Source organism: Aythya fuligula, chromosome 11, assembly GCF_009819795.1.
Source record: "Aythya fuligula isolate bAytFul2 chromosome 11, bAytFul2.pri, whole genome shotgun sequence".
NCBI lineage: Eukaryota > Metazoa > Chordata > Aves > Anseriformes > Anatidae > Aythya > Aythya fuligula.
The window spans coordinates 20630212-20655464 of record NC_045569.1 but is presented as its reverse complement, the minus strand read 5'-3'; the positions used below and the strand labels follow the sequence as shown (position 1 = coordinate 20655464).

The following is a 25253-nucleotide window of genomic DNA, read 5'->3' as shown; positions in this document are numbered from 1 at the left end:
TCCGAGGCAGGAGCAGTCCCTTCGTCCCTTCTGCATGGCCAGGAGCCTTTCTTCGTGCAGATCTCAGCCCACATGGTGCTGGAGCACTGAGCCCAGTGGGTACAAAGCAGGTAATGGGCGTTACAACAAACGCTGCCCAACCCCACAGGCACAAAGCTAAGCACCAGCTAGCGCACAAGAGCCACGCTTAATTAGGCACGCTGCAATTAGTGCTGGTAGCATCACAACAAGCTCCGAGAGAGAGCCTGGGCTGGTTGTGAGGAAAGGTGCAAGCATCCGTGGGGACATCTGACAGCATCGGGCTCACCATCAGCACCTGGATAGGAACCCAGGGAGAAGGATGCTCATCTGGGACCCCTGTGCTTCTCTTCCAGCTGCCCACAACAGAAGTTTTCCCGTTTCTCCCTTTTTTCCACCTCCTCACCCCAAGGCGCATCAGCCTCGTGCTGTCAAAGGTCGCTGCTCCCGATGCTCCGTGCGTAGGAGCCTCAGCACACCAGGGAGGGCCGGATTTGGGCAGCCTCCGGGCAGACACGACCCCCACCACCATCCCACGAGGCAGATGAGGACAGAAGCCAGCTCGCTCAGCGCTCGGAGCCGCCTGCCTTCCCTCCTGTGTGTCCCCACGTGCTGCCAAGGCTGTCAGAGCCGAGGAGATGCGTTTCGCTTTGGACACCGTTGCCTGTCAGCGGCTTTCACAAGAGCGGCTTTCATCTTCTTGCACCAGCCAGGCAGGAGCGTCAAACGCAAACATTTAAGCTGCCAGAGCTGTGAGTTTCCAGCAGCACAGAGCCACGATCCATCCTCCTACATCCAGGCCCTGGGGAACTCACGTGCTGAGAGCACCACCGGCACGCGATGAAGCGCACGAAGGTCTCCATCGCGCAGGACTTCCAAAGCATGGCACGAGGACACGGAGCTCTCCTTTCCCCTCAGCATCTCCCAGCACCCTCGTTAGCAGCTCCCGGTGTTTTTTCTGTCATTTTTTTTTAGTCCCCAGCTGCTGGTGGCTCCACAGCCCGGGCCAAGAGCACCATCTGCTGCCCCACACCGGCTCCACGCCGCCGGTCACACCGGTGCTGATGGAAGCCACCAGGCTCACCCCACTGCCTCCTGCCCTAAACAGCCCTGGTTTGCTCCCAGGCTCTTGCTGCCTTCCTGGAAACCCTGGAAAAAGGCAGGAGGCAGCCCCCAGGCAGCGCTCATCCCCATGGAGCTGCTCCTGCCCTGGCAGCCCTGAAGGATGGAGCAGCAGCGGGGGGCTCCCACTGTTCCCCAAGCCCCCCACACACCCATTTGCTGGGTGATGTGGCACAAAAGGCTGCCAGAACTTGGCTCCATGCAAAGGAAAGACAAACCCGAGCCCCAGAAGCCACCAAACGCCGCAGAACCCTTTCCAAGTAGGGCCACTTTGCTTCGAATCGCCCCAGGGTTCGAGATTTACCAGGCGAAGCTGACGTTGCTTACCCCGCGTGTTCTTTGTAAAGGTTAAGGCTCTCCGAGGCAGTAAGGGTTTAGGGACTTCGCCACGACCCACTCCTCCACATGCTCATTTAATTTAATTTCTCTGGCTTTTGTCTGCAGAACACCTTCTACCCCTTTCAACAGCAAAGAGCCAAAAGCCCAAAGCTAATATTTATGCCTCAGATCTCCTTGATGATGCAATCCAGTAACAAATCACTACTTAAATAATCCAGCCATTTAATCATCCAGAAATGTGTAGAAATAAGAGGATTAGCCCTCTATCCCAGGGAATTGTATTTTATGGACTCTCGGTTTTTCCTAATAAAACAACAAGAACAGCTCATGGCATTTTCAAAATAAATCCAAGTATCCAAAGCTACAGAATAAGCAAGCTGCTGGAGCAGGGAGGAGAGGCTTCTTCGCTGCTGTCTGAAACAAAACTGCTCGCTAATTAAAGAGTTTTCATCTGACTTGCAGATCAAGTTGTGAATTTAACTCCTGTGCCTCCAGCCTCGGGGAACTGAGCCCAGCTCTTTGCAGGGGGCTGGCACGGCTGGGAATCCATCAGGGCAGGGGAGAGCAGCTCTGGCCAAAGGAAAGGACAAAACTTCTTTCCTCCAGCACACAGCAGACGTTCTCCTGCCGCCCCACCACAAGCTCTGCTCTACCCATCTTTTTATAGGCGCTCCGTCCACAAAGCTGAATATAATCAGAGACGGTGTAATTTTAGCATGCGGGAGGATTATTTTTAACAGCATCTGAACTCCACATAAATCAAGGCAGACACTGGAGACAAATGCTATTTCTGGGAAGTCGCTCGGTGGAAAAAAAAAAAAAAAAAAAAGCTCGTTCCTTATGTGCCACTGGGAGCAGAGCCCCAGGCTCCACGGCCGGAGCGAGGATGGCCACCGAGGCTGCTGCGGGGAGGGGAGGTTCCACGGGGGGTGTCTGCGTGCGAGCAGTTCTTCTCCTTCTACAATTTCAAGAGGGTTTTACTCGTGCCTGCCAGGATTATTGCTTATAATTATTCATGCTGGGCTACGAAGAGCGAGGCTTCTCCCCGAAGAATAGCAACTCCAAGTCTAATTCCTTTGGGCAATCTAGTTTATTGCTGCAGGCTCTGAAGAGGCAGCTTTTTTCCACCTTCCTACCCAGCCCCCAGGTGCCACTCGCACGCCCTGGCTGCCAGGGGGCAAGCTGGGGAGCTGGAGGCTGCCCCTCGGCCGTGGGCCACCGCAGGGCACCAAGCACTGCCCCGGCAAAAAACAATAGAGGCCACACACGCTCTGCAGTCATCTGAGTTAGACACGACAGAGGAGACCACAAAAGGGAGTGGAAAATAGAGCAGAGTTCCCTGAGGAAGCACGTCACAGGCCAAAATGATGTGGCTGCATCTTGGGTGCCCGGCAGGAGCCGTTCCCTGGTCCCAGCCTCTGTCCTGGGGATGCGCTGCTCGGGGCCAGGCACCTGAAACCCTGGTGTAAGACACAAAAAAAGAGAGGGGAGGTTTGATGGGAGCAGAGCACAACTCCAGGGTGATGTCTCAGCCCAGCACGTGTCCCTGCAGCCCATCCTGCCTGCCCAGCACAGCAGGGACAAGGCAGCAGCACCCAGCGCCCGTCAGACGCTGCCTAAGCGCAAACGCTCTGCGCTGCCTTCCAAGCAGAGGAAGATTTCCACCTCAGACAACCCCCGTTAGCCCCCAGGCAGTCCGTTTCGTTGGCCGTACCTTTGATCCCTGTCTGCAAATAGCTTCCACCCAGAAGATCTGCGGAATGACAGTCCCTGATTGAGAGGCCAGGCTGCGAACAGCTGTAGCCACTCGGGTCAGGGTTGGAGCATGTTAGCATGCAAGTGCGAAGCACGCACAGGAGCTGCCAGGTCCAAAAGCAGACAGGCTCCTCCGTATCAGCTTTTTCATCCCCTGCTCGCTGGCAGGCTGCCTGGCGTGCACAGGCTGAGTTCAGCCAGAACACTTTTCACAGGAGCAGAGTGCAGGCACCTTTTTTTTTTTTTTTTTTCCTCCTCCTCTGCAGAGCACTTGGCAAGAAGAGCCGGCAGGCTAGTGAGGTAGGCAGTAAAATCCTGTTAACTTCACTGGGAAGAGTTCAGCTAATCCTACAGGCTTCTGGTACTTACATGCTTAGCAGTGATTCACTGCCACAGACGCAAAGGGGCAGAACATGACCTGGAATGAGATTGGTGTCCTGAACTTTCATACCGTATCCTGACCTGTTTTGAGACGGCAGATTTCAGGCCAGCCCTCGTTCAAGAACAGATCAGCTCCAGCTCGCTGTGAGAAGTCTGTGATTTCAGGGCTGAGCCTGCATATTATTCTTCTGCTTTTCATTACTCAGCAGAGGCTGCGGCCAATTAATGCCAAGAACATCCAAGCAACACAGGCAACAGAGCCCAGAGCCTTCACCTTCTGCCAGTAGGAAACTCTGACGTTTCGGTACTGGCAGGAAGAACGGGCAGCATTAACTGCAGACTTCAGCTCATTGTGGGAGCAATTTGTTACCTCAAAAGGTAAACACGAATTCAGCTGAGCGAACTGCATTTAAAACAGCATTTGTCAGTATTTCCAAGGCACTTAACTGCAAGCAAACCGACCAAGATTCCTCTCTGACACCAGGCTTGCTCACAGAGCATCCACTGCTCAGCAGTTCTCCCCCAAAGAGAAGCTGACTTGAAGTCCTGAAATCCCACCGGCTTCTAGCTGCACAAAACAGGAATCGCAGGAACAAGACTTGGAACAAAGGCCTCGAAGAGCTGCTTTCACCAGAGCTGCTACGAGCCTCTGCGAAACCGAGTGATGCATCCCACTGGAACAGGGTCTGATCCTGCTTGCCAGCGGAAGGGCTGGCAGAAACAAGAACCTGCAATAAAACCGAGAGCTCCGCGAGGATGATGCTGGGGAAAATAAGTTACAGATTTTCCATTTAAATTAAAAAAGAAAAAGGAATCTCGATGTAGCATGTTTTTGCACCACGCTGGCTGCTTTGTCTCCATGAACCGAGCTCTCCTCGCAGCAGGTTCAGCTCTCATTACAGAGAGGCTGGAGGGGCAGCTGACGCCTGCGTGCACAGAGCCCACCCAAATCCAGGCAAATATCCCTGCTGCCTACAGTTAGTGGCACCCTAAAAGATGTCCTCAGCTTTGGAGCCCCTGCTCGGACAATTAAAAAAAAAAATAAATCAGGGCTGCCCCCTCTAAATCTCACCCAACAGAAATTTGGGCTTTAATTTCACTCCAAAGGGCTACTTTATCTGCAATCAGTGCAAAGCTTAGGGGAAAAGCAAAGGCAGGCATAAGCACACACTGAAACTAAACAAAACCCCAGATTTCCAAAAGATTAACGTTTTTCCCAGAAGCCCACCTCCTACACAAAGGCTTTTCCAGCCTCGCTGACAGGAACTGGTAGAAGCTGGCTCTGGCCAACATCAAGCAGAAGGCCTCATTCAGCTATTTCACAGAGGAGCATTGGTACAGGCAACCCTCCTACTGTGTGCTGCTGTTTGTTTTAACGCTTCCCACTGAATGTCAACGGAGACTAAAGAATGACAAGTACACAAAGATACCCACAATAAATGCCAGCCCTTGTTAGCTGAGTAAATTGTGTGCTTAGCTGAGTCTTAGAGGAATCTTTGCAGAGTAAACACCGCCAGGGCTATGTACTAGAGTAAATATGTGAAGAAGACGCAAAGACATGAAGAACGACTTCAGAGGAATGCAATTGAGTGGCACTGAATGCGATTCCTCTGATGGAAAAGTGTTGCTAGAACTGGGCCAGGAAACAGCTTGATATGCAATGAAACCCTACCGCCGTTGCTAGCGGATGAGCCCCTGTGTCTCGTCTCCTCCTTCCCCCAAGCTGACAAGCCTCGAGTTCCATCCAGAGGAGCGCTCTGGGCTCTGCGAAGTTCAGTTTCTTCCCAAACATGGACCCAGAGCAGCTTGCAGAGCCAGTCCTCATGCATCATTAGGTTTTGCTGTTCAGAGTTGCCTGCTCTGCCCAGCACAGGATGCAATAACAGCCTCTGGGTAACTAAAGACGCAATTATTTAAGATAGGAAGGACATAGAGTGGTTGTGTTGGCTGCACAGGGGGGTGACTAGTCAAGACTTCAAGCAGCACAGCCCAGCCTTCACCTCACCTTTGAGTTCTGCTCAGAGTTAGCTCAGGCCTCACGGGCAGCTCAGGTACACGGAGAACAAGTCCCAGGCTTGACACAACTTGTTCCCATGCCGCCACCTGCCTCAGCGCTGTCAAGGACACACATCCTCTTTTGCAAGGTCTTCTATTTGCTGTTGATTAACCTTTATAATAGGGACAAGGTGGCTGCAGCAACTATTTCTTCGTGCTTAACAGCATGCTCATTCAAAACAAGAACTTTTGTGCTGAGAAAAGCTCTTGTAAAGCATTGTGCCACGATACAGAACTTGGGAAGGACTCACACGCTTCAGCCACACATCCTTTGCCACCAGATACAAAAGACAGCATTTGGAGAGCTGGTTCTGAATGCCTCATTCACATTGCTTTTGAAGCAACCTAGAAGAAGCCACGTTCCGCAGCTAAATATTGTCTTTTACAAAGTTCTGAATATTCATTTCTCACGTCTCCCTCTCGGGTTTCCCCAGTAACACTTTAATCATTTATGCTGGTGACAGAATGATTCAATCTACATCAGAGAGATAACATCTTTGACAGCTTGCTCATCATTAATAGTAGATTAATTATTTTAGTGCTTGCAAAGGAGTTAATTTAAACACCAGAAATAGGAGCATGGGCCTTATTTAAGTTTCTTTCATTGTTACTGCTGGTGGCTGCCCTTCCCTTCCCATCTTCCCACTGGGTTGCGGTGGATAAGGCAGGTGATGGGTGGCAGCAAGGCTGCCCCACTGCACAGGTTAGCAGCATCCCAAAAACTCACCAGTGCCAAAAGCCAAAAGGAGGAATTTGTTGCCACACAGCCCAGGCAAAAACCTCCCTCCCTGCAGGGCACAGGATTCAGACAGCAGCACCTCACAGTGGTTATTTCCTACCACCTAGTGGCACCAGCTAACCATTACAGCTGCAGAGCTCCCCGCTGCTCCCTCACTGATGCAACGTGGGATTTGCCTGTTAAACTCACAGAAACCTCTAAAACAAACCCACATTTCTTCAAGCTGCATTTTCCTGGTTTTCCTTTATGACTTGAATGCAATGTCTTCAGATATAGACATTAACTAGTTACAAATTAAATAAAAGCAGGACTGTATTTCAGCCAGCACCCTGAACATATATTTAATAGCTGTGTGTGGCAGGCATGCAGTTCTCTGCTTGTAGCTCTCCTAGCTAGGACTTCTTGTTTCCCAGACCAAGGTGGAAACCCTCTGAAGCCACTGAACAGCACTGCCTACTTGAGACAGAGTGCAGAACAACTCTTTCTCAGAAGAAGTACGAAAGCCTGCTCTTAGCTACTTGAATGTTAATAGAGGACATCGTTAGCTCTAAACCACTACCAGTGCTGTACAGCTTTCTGCTCCAGCTGTGTGCCAAAAAGACCTCTGGAAAGGCTTCTTTTTATCTTTCCAGGATAAAGCATTTCACAGACCATCTGAATATAAAGCTCAAAGTTTTGAGATCTTTAACCAGGCAGTCATTAACTCAGAACAACCAACTGCCCTTAAGAGCAGTTTGCAGAATTGAACGTAAGCTTGTCCTAAAACGCATCGTGGGATCCAAGCAGATTCCTTGGCTTAAATTCCAGAAGCTTCCCCAAAGCTGCATTCATTCACACGTCTTTGCATGAGAGTCACAATGCCACAAAGCTTACCTTCATTTCTGTAGCTTAGCGTACTCCTACGTAACAAGGACATGGTTGGTAAAAGCCATTGAATAAAAGTATTTATTTTAACATGCTTGCAGAGCCACACATACAAAGTTCTCACCGTCTGTGAGCACACTACCCTTTTACCCCATATCTACAGATGTAAAATATTTAATTACTTACTTGCACTACAAAATACAGTAGCTATGATGTCAAGACATCATTACTCATCTCAGTATTCTTGCTCTGTTACTATGAAGGCAGGAAAATTGAAGTTGTTTTCACAAGCTGATTTGTATATTAAATAATCAAAAGGTAATTCTTCCAAGAAGAAATTCATATTACCAAGCTGTTGCTAGCTAATAAAATACGAAATGGCATAGGAACACTCTTAAAGTGCATTACTGCATCTAAATAAATAGCAGCATTTATGCCTCTTCAAAACAGAGGACCTGACGAGGAAGGGGTAGTGACCAGAAAAGAAGTGTATTATATAAAAGCTGAAAAAATACCCAAGGCAAAAGCCTTGTGTCATTAGCCTATAAAGATACATCTTAATAACAAAAGCATCATACATACAAGACAGAAGGTGTTCTTCAGAAGTCCACAGCACGTTAATGGCAGAAGCCCTTCCCCCCCACCCCCGTCTACTGAAAATATATGCACCCACTCGTATGCTTCTTTGGGATTGCAGACAGTATTTCCCATCCAGCTACTGCCTAGCACAGGCCATTATAAAAATAGAAGCCTGCAGTGATAACAAACCAGCTAGTTTATCACTGGCAGCAGATAGCATCAGTCTGATAAAAATCAACAGGATTCCAACGCAGCAGTACATTACGTTCATGGCTTTCTTCGCCTAGAAGAAAATAAAGTCAAGTTACTTTCAGATTTTCCACAGCAGCAGTTTTTCAGTTGAATGTACACATATCGCATACTTCCTGTGCTAACAAATGCTACAAGCAAACAACTTATTTATCAAGAAGCAGTTGGTTCCCCCCCCCCCAGAATAGCCATGAGCTTAAAACAAAGCTTTATTTCAGTGTAATAAGTTTAAATAAATACAAGCTTCAATTCAATATGCAGGCAAACTAAATGAGCTACTACCATTTTACAAAGCTGTAGCCAGGCTGCAAGTAGTAGCAGCCAACCTGAACAGGTCCAGCTTCCAGTGAGAAGTTGAATAGAGCGTATACTAACATGGTGACAGACACATTCATGACCTTAGCTCAGAGATTACCCATTTCAGGATACTCCCCTAAATACCTTTCTACTCTAGTTCCAAACTCTATATATAAACAATACACAGCAAAGTGAGTACGCGTCTTACTAATTTTTACCATTTTGTTTCCAAATGCAATCAGTTTGGTTCATTTCAGCCTCACAAATACCTCTTTGCCTCTCCAGCCCTCTCTCCTGCCTGTAAACATGTCTTGCAAAATTGCACATTTTCTTCCCCTGAGTTGAATAGGTGGCTTCCACAGCACTGCCAGCACCTATCTGCAAGAGGCCAAGTCTGGATATTGAATTCTGTTCTGCAACACCTAGTTTAGCAAAGCTATCATATCTGAAGCATTTCTTTTATAAGTGGAAGATTTTATTAGATGTGGGGCTCAAACTGTGGGCACCAGCTTTACAAACTGCAAGATCATTTCAACTTTTACTAGAGACTGGGGCTTCCGATTTGGTACACTTGCTGCATGTTTGGCACTCTGACCCCACCACTTTAAGGAATGATAAGAGAGCCCTGAAATATTCAGTGTTATCTACACATTCGAAGAGGAAAATTTCTTCTAGCATGACTAAAAGCCCGTGCTTCCTTAGCAGATGCCTTGGCAGTTGCACAGCAGCTAGCAGCTGAAATATTAGCTACTTTCAAATGTACTGTTGGGTATATCCCATGACTGCCTCAGTTCCCTCCATTCCTTCAAAATGGATGCTAAGGTATTTATAACCTTCAATTACAATTTATCTGAAGGTGCAAAAATGAGTACTTTTTACTACAGCAGCATCTGATACAGGCTAGAGGGACCAGAGCAGGTTACAGCTTAGAATTTTGCCACTGCCATCGCCAACCCTGTACCAATTTTGGCCTGTCAGGCATGCTGCAGTCCCCAGCTTTTTACAGTCCTGTTAGTCCACTCTGATTTGCTGCAGAAGGACAAGATCAAACCCTGACATTCTGCTCACTGCAATGACTATAGAGACCATGCAAGAACATGTCTTCTGGGTGACAGTCCCCTACAGATTCACACAGTCAGGGTTTCCAAGAACTGAACAAGCCTGTTCACCTTAAAGCATTAAAGCACATCCCAAACCTAAAGCAGGAAGGGCAGCAATATCAAGGGGAAAGAAGTGCTGTCTCACTTCAGATGTTGCCAGGAAAGTAGACAATGCCCAAACTACAGAGCAGAGACACTTACTTGGGCTGAGCATGATGCTGATACCCAGGTCCAAGGGCAGACCCTGCCCTCATCTCCACGGCGACAGAACACTGCGAAGACACAGAGGCAGTTAGTTCTCTTGCTAACCCCAACCTAGCTATCAACATTAAAAAATCCTCATCCAGATCAAACATGACACATTCCATCCTTCCCCCCTTCCTTTATAGCTTACTCTGGTTTCCACATCCGTCCATTCAGAGTCTGCAGCATCCTCTGCTGGATCAGGATTAGAAGGCGACGATCTCCGCTTTCGACTGAAGGATGAGTAAGGAGGGAAAAAATGTTACTGGAGAGTCACATATTTTGATAGATTCTCAAACACAAGAGAATACATTTCATACTTTCCAACAAAATACGTTTATCTCAGCAACAGATCAGCTTTACCGGCGGCTCCAGTACCTGAAAGCTCCTCCAGGTTACCTTTATATGATTTCAGGTTAGACACATTTTGCTATTTAATCATTCGGACAAGAATCAGTTAGTCGTGCACTACTGAAGTAGTGTCAGAGCCTAAAGTTAAGAACTCACCCTGTTGGAGATTCCTGCTTCAGTGTCTCTATTTCTGTGAACTGCACAGCCTGTCCACCACCCCTGGTTTTGAAGACATCACCCTGGAAGCCAAAATCATTTAATAAGTTACAGCTACTAAGTCATTACATCAGCTAGAGTGCCACTTCCCACACAAAAAATTAAGTGCTTACAGCTATAATTTCCTTTCAGGTTAGCAGCCAGTAAGCATACATGCACAAATACATTCTCCCCCATTATATGTAGGATTAGGCACAATGAACATCATCTACCCTGATGATCATGCAAGATACACAGAGAACAGTCACTATGAGAGATTTGTCTGTTCAACATTTAGTTATTGCTATAAGATATGCAGAAATCATGTCACAGGCTCAGTTTCAATGCTTCCATTCAACAACACGAACAGGCTTGTTACCTTTGTGAGACTGCTCAGACCTACAAGGTTACTGTACAGGAGTGAGGGCTTTTTTTTTTTTAAAATAAAATTCAAAATAAAAATAAGGCAGTATTGGAAGGCCCATAACCAAAGGAAAAATGAACCAAAAGCTTCTTGTTATGATTTACAAATAGCTCTCAGTTTGCCTTAGGTAAGCACGGTCAGCATTTTGGGACACAACCATTGTTAGTGTTCAAAGCCTAGGTGATCTCACCAATTTGCTTGTTAGTTTGATTATTAGGAATTACATTCCGGAGCATTTGAGCATCCATCACTGCAGCAAGCTTACTTATTCCACTAATGGAAATCAAATAACATTGCTCCAACAAGACTGACTCCACAAGATCAGCTGCAGCCACAAGTCTAAGAAATTTCCACTATAAACGGATTATTGCATTTTACTGGGGGGAGGGAACGACATGGACACACGATACACCACTTAATTACTTCCAGGAAAAATGGTGACTGAGAGACAAGCTTCTAATGGTAGGCATAAAGTAACAACAAAGTTTGAGAAGAGCATTTCCAGACTCTCAAAGCTCCCTTGAATCCAACTGCACCAAACTTCCAAATCCGATCTCTGAGCACAGTGAGTTAAGCATCATACCCTTCTGCAAGCCTGCAGCACAAACACATTGCCAGATCCGGCATTTGACAGGGTTATCACAAGTTCACTACGAAGGTGTTTGCGTTACCTTAATTAGTTTGGTTTCAATCTCCCCATCAGAGGCTAGCTCCTGGTGCGTCAGCATGTACTTGTCACACTTAGCTAGTGCCTTTTCGCTTGCAGCCGCTACCGTGATGGCATGAGGGACATGTGGCTGCATGACTGTGTCAGTGGGCAGATTAGAAGGTGGTTTATGATCTACCCATCTCTCCCCAGCTGAGCGCGACCGTCTGTGCCTGAGACGAACCGGAGGTGCGTTCTGATCAGAGTGGAAGAGAATCAGAAGAGATCAGCACACAAGAAACATCTCAAAGGATATCATTAGCAGAGTGAATTTCACAGGTCTGGTTAAGATGCATTTATCTGAAGTTCAAAGCTTCGCTCCCGAACTGCTTTCAGAATCCATCCTGAAAGGCAGCATTACAGAGAGCCTCTTAAAGGATTCTTAAACATGATTTCTGTGCCGATTCCTATTTCTTGTAAATTTTAGGTGTTATCCAATCAGTTGCATTCCCTACATAGTAAAGTTTCCACAGAGAGAACATCTTCATCTTTGGTAGCACTTCTAAATTTCCAGATTAACTCTGATTACTATAAACATATTAACCAACCTGAAAAAAGAAATTTGGAAATGTTTCCCCAGATTCATTCATAGATCAAGGAGTTTTCATGAGGTAGCAAAGGAAGCAGGCTGAGTATGGATTTCCAACATCTCTACAGGATGCTAGGTCTCATAATACTTACAGAGCAGAGAAAAAGGAAGTGTCCCCTGTGCTAGTGTTACTGCTTCTAAGCTCAGCTGTTGGAAATCCATGAGAAGTGATTGAAGTTCGTACGTTTTTAATTTCATGGTCATGAACGTTTTCAGTTGCTCAGGAAAACCAGAAAATTCAGGAAACTTGTTTAAAAAATTGGGCCTCTTCAAGACCTTTGAGCGGGCATTTGAGAAGTACTGCAGACTCTCATTTATATACTAATTTTTACAGACCTCTAAGTCAGAGTGAGGTTAGATAACCCAAAGCTATGAAAGCAAATCCCATCCACTGTATTTTCAGGTTATGAGAAGCAATTGGGATTTCTTTTAGCAATAGACTTGAGATGGGCCTTGCCCTTTACAAATATAAAGCAGCTCTTAAAAATTAAATGTACACAGAGACACATGGCTTTCAGACAAAGTTTAAATTAAAATTGGAGAAAACCCTCAAGATCCCCTCCTCCCCCTTTTAGCAGCCAAGTACTTATTTTGGTTGGCACGTTGGGGAAATAATTCTGCCAGGGTGCCTTAGAAGGTATGTTCTAAAGAGAGGACACTGCTACCAGTCACACGTTACTGTGGGAGAGACCACATACAGCCCTTACTCTGCTGCTGATGGTTTGTTTATTAGTTAATTGGAATAGCATCTGCTTAAACACACATCCCACATTTCAAAGGGCTGGCAAGTAAACTTTGAAAACATTGACAAAAAAAGAGTTTACCATAAGTTCTTCCCCCTTGAGAAGCTCTCTCAAGAAGGCTGATTGGAGGGGGCAGGGTGTTGTACAATTCTCTTGGATTTACCTGAGCCACTGCGACAGAGCTATGATGTGATAGAGACAGCACCAATACAAATATTTGCACACAACAATTTAATGAAAAAAACATCTCCCAGCTGTAAGCAAAGCCCCACAGTTTTAACGCAGACAGGAAAATTTAGGAGAACTATTCTAAGAGAGCTGAATTTAACAGTGAAAGCGAGACATTTGCCCAAGCTCTATTTCCAGTAGACATTTGCATATATGGCTCATAAGACCACCATTTAAGCTGCCCAGACTATGGTAAACTGCATGCTGCAAGACAGATTTGAGGAGACAGACAAATTAAAACAAAGACACTCATAGCTAGGGAAAAGGTCTAGCCAGTTCAGAGTTCCTTCCAAGAGCTATCTACACACTAACAGGAAACAGACTCACTGCTTTTAAAAAATTTAAACGCCGAATTAAGAATTTAAATAGAATAATAGTAAGACAAGGAAATAGTACTGTGCTATAAGAAATTTTTGATTTTTTTCCCTGTTTCAGTGTGCTCAATGTAAGAGAGCAGTTGTGATGAACTTTTGAGCCAGACTAAGCAATGCTACGTTTCTACATTTAGCTTTTGACGGGATCAGCACTAACCCTGCAGCATTGATCCTCTTCTATTTCTAGCTCATCTCTACGTCTGGGAACCTCAATGACTCCAGTCCAGCACATCCCTCGCCTTCTGTCTGAGGTGTTATAGTCTCTACTTTGTTCTGGTTCTTGTTGTCTACTCCTTGCATTAGAAGTGCCACCGGTATGCTTGTGCGAAGGGGTTTTCTGCTCCCATTCCATAACACAGGAAGCCACAGAAATGCTGCTACAAGAATTAGAACGTCTGTGCACCTGGGGGTTGCTCACGAGCCGCTGGCTGCTAGGGACTTGAGTGATTAAATTACTAGAAGGCTAGAGAGAATGGGAAAGAAGTTAATGAACATACAGAACTGTCAACTTGTAAGGCAATCAAACAGTGTCACTCTGCATATTGTCAGTATTCAGTTCAGCTATTTGAGCTTAGGGGTTTGGGGAGCTCCTGTGTCACAGTGACACCATTAAGAATTGTGTTTTTCCAGTTCCAGGAGCATCAGGAGACAGGAGCACAAATAAAGCACACTGATAAATACAAGAGGAGAAGGAAGAATTCAAAGGAAGCTTAGTCATCCAAATTCTGTGCTTGGAAACTATTTTCTAGCCACTAAAGAAAAGCAGTCTGCATTTTAGTTCATTCTTATAAGTGTTTGTCCCCATATGAAGGAGCACTTTAAAGGTAACTTACAGGTACTGGTGAAGGAGACACAGATCTCTGAATAGGCTTCTCTCTGTCTCTCTCTCGTGAAGGCCTCTCCGGCTTTTCATTCTTTGGTTCAGTAACAATGGCCTTCAGTTGCTTCAGTTTCTCATCTTTGACCCAAAGTTTGTTCTGCATTTCCAGCTGCTTTGCTGCTACACGACGCTCCTAGAGGGGAGAGAGGAAAAGCATGAAGCACGTTATACAAAAGCACAAGTAGCGCTGAAATTTTGAACAGGAAACAAAGTTCTTCCCCCACTTAGATACAAGCTACAAAAAATAATCAAGCTAAACAGACAGACTTCTCAGATTATCTCAGATTATAAACCAGTACCATGCTTATAAACCATGTTATAAACCAGTAGCATTTTGCTTCCTAAATTAGTGGCAAATTGAAGCATTGTCTAACTATAGCTCCATCAGTGGTCCTGAAGCAGAAAACAGGACCACAGTAGTTTAAGGTAATCCTTTGGAATTCCTTTGCTTGTTGCACATCAAGGGCATATCTGAGCGAGAGTTTACATGAGGATAAGGAGGAAAAGTCCAATATTAGGCTTCTACTTACAATTGACAGAATGAAAGAATCACTCCCCAGAGAGCCACAAACCCAGAAGAACAAGTTTTAGATATTGAAGCAAAATGGAAGTACTCAGGAGAGCTACTCTAGCTGTATCACAAGCCCTTGAGGAATTTATCCTATCATACCACATTTATAAAAGTTAAGATGAAAATGTCTGTTCAAGTCAGTAATTAAAAAGACAAACTCATCTTCAGTCTTAACGCTATTACGAAAGAAAAAACACACTCAAAGCCCTCAAAAGAACAAGCTCCCCAGCTCCCCTCAGCATGGCTCCATTAGACAGCTCTAGTATTTATGGCAGTGTACTTACACACTCCTTCTCCCATTTCATGGTCGTTTCTGCCACCATGCCTTGCAGTCGTGCTTCCAACCTACGCTTGTCAGAAGCCTGACGTTGCAGTTTCTGGCTCTTGCTTTCCAGTTCTTGCTGAAGATTACGCTTGTCTTCTTCATAAATTGTAGCAGTTTTCTCTAAAATTTCAATCTGGAGGAAGAAAGGATGAACAACAGGTCAAGATGTGCTAGAATATATTCGCTGTTGTACCAATATATAAGATAAGTCGTCCAGATTCCAGAAAGTTTCAGATTTTACAACTTTCTTAAAAGTTGCCCTTCTTAACGTATTAGGAAAGGCCTCACCTTTGGCACACAGGGACATGGTTTAGTGGTGGATGTGCTAGTGTTAGGTTGATGATTGGACTTGATCTTAAGTGCCATTTTAAGTGCCTTTTCCAACCTAAATGATTCTAGGATTCTAGTAGCAAAACCAGAATGCTAGAAGTGTTCATTACAAACGATTCCCACAAAGTACTTTTAACCCTGTCTTTAATATCCATCTTACAAGCACTTCTGATGTCAAGAAGCTTGCCAAACAAGAGAGAGAAAATGCATGTTGTGCTTAGGAGTTGTATAGCTTAGAGCAATATAAAAACCAACCTTGTATTCCAAAGTTTTAATTTTCTTCTCCAGACGTTCTAGCTCCATTTTCTGTCCTGCTATTGTTTTCTCTTTTTCAGACAATTTTCCTTGAATATAGTTTTCCTTGGATATAACACTGGAATCAAATTCTTGCAGCGTAGTCTTAAATGCAAGCACTGCAAGAGAGACAACACACTTTACCTTCTCTCCCTATCCCCATAGCATCAAAAGGAGTTGTTCTCTTCTCCTACCAACTTAACACTACCAGCTACTCTGTTACCTCAAAGTTTTCTTTTCAAGCTTTCAATCTAGACAAGAGAAGAGATGCTGTAGTAGTAACAAGGGCATCAAAAAAATCCAACTCCACATCAATGTTAAAATTCTTACCATTTTTGGCAAATTCATCTGACAACATTTGTCGTAGTTTATGGCGTTTTTCCAGGACTTCAATAAGCTTTGGAAGTGTTTGATCGTCATTAGGATCCAATAGCTCACATGAAGGCAACGGAGGAAAGCTCTGCAGAAATATCTCAGAAGCAGATTGCTCTTCTGTTTCTGTAAGATTTAAAGCCAAGGAAGTCTGTCAGCAAGCTACAGAGCAGAAAGTTTCCATTTGACAATGCATAGCCACAGATCATTCCACAGTATTCTAAAGCAGACAGAATAACTAAAACTACATGTTTTTCAGAATAGATGACAGCATTGAGAAAAGACTAAGTGTGATATTTTTGATTCACTCCCTGATAACACCTTCAGGCAACTCTTGATTTCTAAAGTAGATCCAGAGCATTCAAAAAAATAAAAATCGAAGTTTCATCTTCAGCACAATTTCTTTTCCAGAGCTGCAGTAATGGGACCATGAATTCAACTCATCACCAATAAAGAATTACTCTGAGATTTGTAGTGAAGCCCAACTACTGCATAAGTAGCACCACTGTATGAAAAGAGCAGTTCAGCTGTAACTATTACAGAGAAGGCTCCCAACCAACAGTTTGATGCAGTTCCTTGTGTGCCTTTACGGCTCAAATAATTTGTTTTAAGGAAATCTTCATGCCCCTAAGAACAGCACAAGCCAGTGCTGCAAACACCCAGTGTTCTTGTATTTACCTCCATTGATTGGGCCACCCCGCATCTCCAACTTCCGCGCAAGTTCTTCTTTGAAGGCCTGATTCCTAAAGCGCCGCCCTGGTGTTAAGCCACACAGAGGTCTATCAACAGGCCTTGCCACTTCCACTTCCTGGGTCATTTCGGCAAAACGCATGACTTGCTGCAAAAGAACAGAAGCAAACTCAGCAATTAAACTACAGCAGTCCAAATTAAATTTGAAAGTGATATTTTAGATCAATAAAAGTTCTAGCAAAGACATTAACAAGCTATAATCTCAACTATTTGGCAAGATACCTGGCTGGGAATCTAAAGCTGAATGTCTGAAAATCTTACCAGTAAGATCTTCCCTACTTCAGCCTCCAAGGAATCACAAACCTGACTGTGCACGTATCTTAACTTCCAAAAAGTACTGTCATAGTGGGGATAAAACACCTAAATATGACTATTTAGTCAGCTATAAATAAGAGAAACTTCCTACCTACATTACACACAAGTCGTAGTTGTACTTTAAGAGGACAAGTAAGATTTAGAGGACACATTTGCCCTAGAGTATTATACCTGATTACCTGAAGTGTTCAAGCAACAAAAAGTTACCACTCCTGCCACCTACTAAACAAGTGCCTTAATTCAGTCATGAACATGAGACATGAGTAGGTGAGGATGAGATAAGAACTGCAAGAAAGTTACCAAGCTTTCTTCGTAGTCCTCAGCTTTAGGATTAACGCATACAATCATACGCACTTTTCCTTCACCATCAAAATAGTTCTTGAAGAGGTGAGTCAGCTTGGAATCTCTGTACGGAACCATCTGAAAGTAAAGTAGAAGAAAGCTCTGGTAAGGTTATGTTACACCAGCTTTTTGACAGATCAAAAGATAATTAGATGATGGGTTGCATACCTTATTTGTTCCATACATCTGGTTTTCCCGTAGAACTTCAATGCATGTTCTTAATGTCATTAGTGACTGATTAATATTACCTTAAAATAACAAAGAAAAAAAAGCTCTGTAAGCAGCTATTTGGATCACATTCTTAAATTATTTGGCAGTCTACTTAAAGATAAACCACCTGGACCCTTAAGTCATATTTGTTTAATAATCATTCCAAATAATCTGAAGCATTCATGAATTTAATAACTTCTATGAAGAAGCTTCTAGTTTCCAAACTGGAGGATTAAGACTGTCAAGCCAAATCACTGATCATAACAGAATACTCATTGTTCCTAATGTTTCTTTACATTAGTGTTGTCTCCTAGTAAACCTATTCTAGCATATAAACTATCAGGTTTTCTAAACATGGCACATACCTGCTTCTCGCAACCTGTTCCCTTCAGCTTTTGTTCTATTAGTCCTTTCACTTCCAGCGAGATCAACTAAGGACAGCTGGCTTAAAGTGATCTGTTCTTTCTCCTGTTACAGACAAAACATAAGGCAAATTGTTAGCGTTCTACTCCCTGCACTTTAAAGTGCACTGGAAGAAAACATACACACCTCACAATCCAACTATGCACCACTTTGTGTGAATAAGTTTTATCGAATCCTTTCTGTCTTAGGCCACCAGATAGATTGTAACAAGTGCATTCACTCAAAGCCTCTAAGTCTTTGATTCTTACATTCTTTGTTAAAGAATGAGACTAACTTTGTTAAAGACTTCAGAGATGTCATAGTTTTGATTTACTTCAAAATGAAACTTCTAACGATCAAGATGCATATTTCTGAGACAAGGTAAACTGTTTCAGAAGGCCATATTACAAGATTCTCTTTTTCTAACTTACATACACATACATTCACACACACAGCTCTTCTTTAATAGCCTGCCCCAGAATTCACCTGCAGCACATTATCTCCATCTGCATCCAGGGGTGCCTGAGCCAACTTTATAATAAACACACTGTGAGATCGGCTAGATTCTCGATTCAGCTGAGTGTTTGCAATACGCCTCTTCTTTTGACCTGTTAAAAAGAAAAAAACATACCCTCCAGAAGTCTGCTTCATTTAACAGACTTGCCACATAGCAAAGCCAGTTCTGTTTTCAGTGTGGCAGCGTAGAAGACTACATGTCTGTACTAAATATGATCAGTTACTTTTCAAGATCATTTACCTCTCCAAAACACTTCAAAAGCTTCTTCTGTAGATTTCACCTCTACTTCTGTGCATCCTGTGACATACATATTGTGATTCTGGTCCTCACGAAGTATTTTGGATTGTGGAGGTCTTAAGGGCGAAGGAGAGAGAACAATAAAACTGAGTGCAGGTGTATACACAGCAGCACTACATGTCAAGCAAGTTTTCTTTTTAAGTACAAAATTCAGACTGAACACATCAGTTATCCACACAGCAGATGTGAGAGGAAGTACAAGTACAGGGACACACATTCAGCAAGGATTAGTTACACTTCAGCTACTGCTTTAATTTAGAAGCCACGTTTAATTGCAATTCTTACTAGAAATCATTGGTTTGAAGGGCAGCTATTGCTTTTCTACATGCATACGCTCATACAGAAGCAAGATGGCCTCAAGAGCAGTCTAAATTTGCTAGTTAAGCAAGAAGAGATAGAGAGTCAGTCTATTTTCTGCTTCTACTGAAAGTAAATTTCACTTTTCAATAGTGGGAATATGCTTATGCACATACATAAAGTCACCATTTCGCACAGGAGTGTTGCAACTGTTCCACCTACCAAAAAAACAGGGTTAAAAATATTAAGTCATTCAGCTTGCCTGAAATCATTTCATATTTAATGCACTGCAGCTTCCATAAGTGGAAATAATGCAAGATTTTTCCTAGGCTGATTTCTGGACAAAAGCAAGACACTAAACCCAATTTCAATTCTTCTTTAAAAAGCATTCAGACATTCAAACTCATTTCAAAGCAGTACCCCGGAGACTGCTCTCGGTGTTTTGGTGCAATAGCTTGTTTTGCTCTAGTTGGTCCTTATAGATCAGCCAACTCTTTAATTAACACATGTACTGTAGATATGCATGTTTTCTTTAATGGATTTAGAATTAAAAAATACGTTCAACTAAGTTTGACTTGCAAACTCTTTTCCCAAAAGTCACAAGACTCACTGATTTTAGACAGCAGCCAAGTACACACCTTTCCCCCCAAAAAAACAGGAATTCGCTTATGAGACTATTCATTTCTGTTTCTATGGAAATGACTGGCATTGAGCGAATTGATATGCAAGCTTACATCAACTGTAAAGCAACAATAGCAACTTCTGCCCAATAGAGTTATCCAGAGAAAAATGTCAGCTATGGAATGGCTTACTCTTCAAGCTGCACTCACCAGCTAGGAATAGTACAAACAGACTTAGAACCTCAGCAGGATACAACGCTGCCTAACAAATATTTGCTTGCCTTCCATTATACTAAGAAAGGGAGCACTAAGTCTTAGCATCAACAGAACAACCACCAGTACTTGGCACGCTTAAATGCTGTTGTCTGAACTCCTTACTCATCACCTTTTTCCCATGTGATTTTTTTTGAAGCAATTCACATGAATGAATTGAGCCAACTTGACAAGACAACAGCCACAAAGACAACATAGCTCTCACAAAATAATCACAAAGATTACAAATATCATTATTCCTACTGACTTTGGTTTTATCTGCTCGAAGGGAGCTTCCTCCAGGAGGTCATATATGTAGTTGTTGTAGATCTCGATGTAAGAAACAAAAACACTGTAGACATTATCTTCATCAACTTCATCCACTTTGCAGTGATCTTGCACGTTTATCATATCAGCAAATTCTGGATCTATTTGGCGCCTGCTGATAACATACAAGTGATTACAAGGAGCATCCACAGACAGATGTCATGTCAAACAGTGACTACAGTCAAAAAGCAAGTCTACTGACAGGTGGCATGAGCCAAGTACAGAAAAGCTCACACTAGAAACTAAATGCAACACATTACTTTGGAGTCCCATCAGATTAAAAAAGTTAAAACATAAATTTCCATCCAGCAGTGCTGTTCTTGGTTGCAGTAAGAATTTTGCCTTGCAAAATTCCTGGATAGTTAGCATTTGGATCACCCACCATTCAGCAATATCACTTTTTTTGCAAAACACCCTTCAGGTTAAGCTCACAGTATCACTACTTTGTCAAATCACAGCATTTTACTTACAAGAAAATGTGTACAAAAAATAGCCTTATGCTGCCTGATTCTAAGACTGAGAATTTAAATACTTAATTATGCAATTGCTCAAACCACATGAAAAGAATATACAAAGTTTTCATTAATATACTTCCCTTTTTTCAAGGGAAGGATAAAGACACCAAGGTAATTTAAAATCACAGCTCCAAAATAACATTTACATGAAGTAATTTGTTCTGCACATTACAATAGTTACTCACTTGCCAGATGGAGTCTTTGGAACAGGCATGGCATCTCTTTTCTGTCGCTCTAATAGAGCATCTACTTCGCACTGAACATCCACACCATTCTTGTCATCAAGCTTAAAAACCTGAAGAGGGAACATGTTCAGACAATGCAATGATAAACACTAGAGAACATGAAGTGTTGGCAAGCAGAAGACAAGCTATTTGATCAGGCTGTCTGGCAACCAGCAAACACCACACCCCCTCACTAACACCTGAAGTGCTGGCTAATTCCACGTACACCTAACAGTCGTTTCCAAAATACAAAGTTTTCATAGAAGTTTACAAGCTAGAATACTACAAAAGGAAAACACTTCAAGTATTGTTTCAAATATATTTAGGTAGCAAAAAAATCAGAGATGCTTTACCACAAGAAAAATTTAACAGCACCTCCTCAATTATTTTAGACGAGGAATGAAATCTAGTCACAAGATACAAAAGCCACAGGAAACCAAGTAATTAAAGAATATGTGACAATTACAAGGACAACCAGACCACAGACCTTTTTGGAATGTCTGTTCTAGATACCAGGCCTGCCTCTTCAAATCTCATGGTTTGTTTTTTTAAGACAGGAGTTCAACACTTTAATCTTTTTCAAATGCAAAACTACTCACAAATCTCTTGGCCTGGAACGGTCCTATGCTGTTGAAGATCATATCCAAACACCGGGGGAGAAGTCCTCCGTCCCCAGGAGACCCTGTCATGGTGTGTGTTTTCCCACTGCCTGTCACCCCATAGGTAAAGAGGAGACCTAGGAGAGGCAGAAGAGTCTTGCAGTCACGCTCAGTCTCAGAAAAGCTGGATTATATTCACACTCCGTCTGTCTTGGGTAAAATACACTTGGGAAAAAACAATGACTCCTTTGGAGCAGCTAACAGCAGATATCCCAGCCCACCAGCAGCCATTCCTAGTCAATACCAACTCATCGAGACACACTTCAACTACAAGTCACAGTACTTCTCCTGTATTTGGAAGTGAGAATGGAAGGAAGCCACTAAGCCCCACGTGCAGAGACCTGATTTATTTTGGATATTACTGAGGAGATTGATGTTAGCCAGATACCTCAAGGACCAACACTGAGACATCAAACTGTAACCGGGACAGATTGATTTGTTTCTGCGGTCAGTCTTTAAGTGAATAAATCATCCCTTTCTGCAGAAAAAATGCTTCTTCTGTTAACAGTGTACAAGATTACTCCTTGACGCACATAACACACACTCCATAACACAGGTAAATAAGTTTATAGGTACTGAAAAACAAGAGCAGCTCCCAGGGCAGTTGTACAGGGGAGCTGAACCACAACTGTTCCATTGCAAACAAGGCATCTAGATTTTTACCTAGACAAGCTAAGAAACCTTAAAACATGCAAAATCACAGCAATAACAAAAAGGTGCAGGGTAGACACACCGAAGTGGTAGAGAACAAGTAATTCCTTACCGTTTTTCCCACGAATAAGATCTTCCACCAGAGGTTTAGCCACCACATCAAAAACATCCTTCTGAACAACGAGGGTGCCAAACACTTCTTTAAACGAATACTGCGTCTGAAGCAAAGAAAATACAGTGCCCTAAACCTCCCATTTCCCTGTCCAGAAGCCATTGCTTCAAAATGCTTCACTCTTTAGAGCAGCTTTCCATCAGCTTAACAGAATGACAAAATCTACTTCAGGATCACACCAGTGTTTGAACACGCAGCTGCTCCACTACAACTAGTCTAGGAATAAGATTTGCAAAACAAAGAACAACAACCGTCGAGTTTTTATAGAACTTTAGTCCCCAATAACTGGAATGATCACACAGCCTGACCTCCCATGCCCACAATTTTCAGTTTCAAGTTCCTGTTTGAGCTGAAATCATCATCTATGCAGGCACTGGGCAAAGCAACACCCACAATGCCCAAATCCAGGTTGTTCCAGGTTTTAATCATCTTCTTTTAAGTTCATGTCTTTTTCCAGCCTAGCCTCAGTTTCCAGGCAGGTCCAGGATGGGTTTTCAATACATTTTGATCAATCTGGCCACTTTTCATCAAAGCACTTATTCAAATAAATAGTTGAACTAAGAGTTTTTGTGTAAAGGTTTGTTTACAAAACTTTTAAATCTTTGCCTATTTTATTTAGGACTTTGAAGATAACTTGATAAACTTCAAGGTTCTTCCATACTGAAATCAGAAACAAAGTATCCTGCATCCCAGCTAGCATTCACTGCATTTTATCCACAGAAAGCCAAAGACAGCCTCATTGAGAGCTCCATCCCCATGCTAGGAACCTGTAATTAACTGTTTCACAACCAAATGGTGTTCAGCACTACAGCACTTCAGCTTCTCGTTCTGTGCATGCAGCCTAAGCCCTTCTTTCCTAGGAAACATGATATTGGTCAAGTACCAGCACAAACTTGGAATAAGTGACCCGCTTCCTACTTCCCACTTTGTGCCATTTCACTACTTTAGAGATGAATAGTTCAGTTGAAAGGGATCTGCAAAGATTAGATCCAACTGCCTGACCCATGACCACTTCAGGACTAACCAGAAGTTAGAGCACATTACTGAGGGCATTGTCCAAACATCTCTTGAGCACTGGCAGGTACGGGGGCATCAACCACCTCTCCAGGAAGCCTGTTGCACAGTTCAATCACCCTCATAGTAAAGAATTTTTTCCTAATGTCCAGTTTAAGTCTCTCTTGGTGTGACTTTTGTTCCTGGTGTCCCCTCATCACTCTGAATTCAGAAACTGGCTCCCAGAGCACACCAACCATATGGTCACTGCCCCACAGGCTGTGGTGGACCCCACGAGCCCGAGGGGAACCCCGGCAGGGGGGAAAGGGCTGCTGCCCACCCCCGGCAGCCCCAGGCCCTTACCTCCCGGTACTCCCCGTTGCGGAATACCCTGTACCCATCGGGCGGGTGGATCTGCACCGTGGTCTCGCTGATCACCTCGATGCAGCACTCCTGGTCCTGGCGGCTGAGCGGCCTCACCCTGCAGTACACCTGGGGGGAGACGGGTCAGAAAAAAAGGGGGTGGGGGGGGACAGGGACCGGTGGGGCGCTCAGAGAGGGATTAGGAACAGGGAGGGGATGGAGATCGGGGGATGGATGGACCGGGAACCAGGAGAAGGGGCACGGGAGGGTGTGAGGGGGGGGAACTGGGGCCAAGGGGGGGATGTGGGGGGGAACCGGGGGATGCCTGGGGGGGTTTCAGGGCACCCAACCCCGCTCCGAGCAGCCTCCCCCCGCCCTCCCCTCTCACCCACGCCCCCCCCCCAACTCACCCCCACGGGATCCTTGGGCCCGGGGGCTGGCGGCTTCTTCAGCGCCGGCCTCCGCGGCGTCTTGGCCCTACTGGGAGAAGGAGCGAGGCGTCAGGGGAGGCCCGGGGGGGGGCCGAACCACACCGAACCGGGCCGGGACGAGGGGCTGAGGGGTCAGGGGACGACTTACGCCGCCTTCATGGCACCGGGGGGGGGACGGGGCCGGGACAAGGCCGAGGCCGGGTCGGGGGTCGCGGTGTGAGGGGGGGGGGCGGGGGTCGAGGCCGGGGCCTCCCCGGAGCCGCTCTGGGCGCTGCCTCCGGCCGCGCGCCCGTTCGGATTCAAATGCAGCCAATCAGCGCGCGCGGCGCCGCGTAGCGTCGTTGCGTCACGGGGTGGGAGGGGCCGGGCGTTGCCATGGTAACGCGCCCCCCCCTAGGCCGCGGCCTACAGCGCGGGCGCCCCCCGCTGGGCCTTCGAGGCCTGCGGGTGCGGCTGTGAGGGGCGAAGGGTTGGAAAGTCGCACAAACACAACATGGCTCCAGCCTGCAGCCCCCTGTCCAAGCCCTGAGTGCACCCCAAAGTCAGCCCCGGTGTCTGAGAGCGTTGCCCAAGCACGTCCCGAGCAGCCAGCCCTCCCCGCAGCCTCCCCCTGGTGCCTCAAAGATGGGGGCACCCGGCACGGGGTGGGAGGTGGTCCCTACGCACCTCGCCTTACGCCCCAAGGGGCTCTTCAGCAGCCAACAAACATTTCCTTGAGCACAGGTTAAAAAAAAAAACATCGCTGCAGCTCAGGGCCTGGGCTCCCACGTGCACGGGAACCTGTCCCTGTGGG

At 44.9% G+C, this 25253-nt stretch overlaps 1 protein-coding gene across 6 annotated transcripts; it reads right to left on the bottom strand.

Moving 5' to 3' along the window:
* Nucleotides 1-7924: 7924 nt before the first annotated feature.
* Nucleotides 7925-24625, bottom strand: KIF23 (kinesin family member 23). 6 transcript variants are annotated; one of them, XM_032195276.1, is made up of 24 exons: nt 24609-24625; nt 24440-24509; nt 24030-24158; nt 22614-22719; nt 21791-21927; nt 21153-21262; nt 20394-20567; nt 19430-19471; nt 18900-19012; nt 18629-18750; nt 18106-18208; nt 17699-17778; nt 17489-17608; nt 16802-16961; nt 16082-16249; nt 15713-15870; nt 15087-15260; nt 14185-14364; nt 13509-13814; nt 11383-11613; nt 10249-10331; nt 9893-9974; nt 9700-9770; nt 7925-8135 (listed from the first exon to the last, which is right to left on the bottom strand). In XM_032195276.1, exons 1-24 carry the CDS (start codon nt 24617-24619, stop codon nt 8120-8122), a joined length of 2946 nt encoding a protein of 981 aa, XP_032051167.1. In that variant the 5' UTR covers nt 24620-24625; the 3' UTR covers nt 7925-8119. The 6 variants fall into 6 exon arrangements, with proteins under 6 accessions (XP_032051167.1, XP_032051168.1, XP_032051171.1 ...); XM_032195277.1 differs by having other exon boundaries at nt 20394-20564; XM_032195280.1 differs by lacking the exon at nt 13509-13814.
* Nucleotides 24626-25253: the final 628 nt, after the last annotated feature.

Bases quoted from the DNA above. Each gene is read 5' to 3' on its own strand.
- KIF23 (XM_032195276.1), bottom strand. The intron at 17,779-18,105 runs GTATGTGCCATG...TGTTATTTTAAG, and splicing joins GAACAGGTTGCGAGAAGCAG to GTAATATTAATCAGTCACTA. The intron at 9,771-9,892 runs GTAAGCTATAAA...GTGTCTTCGCAG, and splicing joins GGACGGATGTGGAAACCAGA to TGTTCTGTCGCCGTGGAGAT.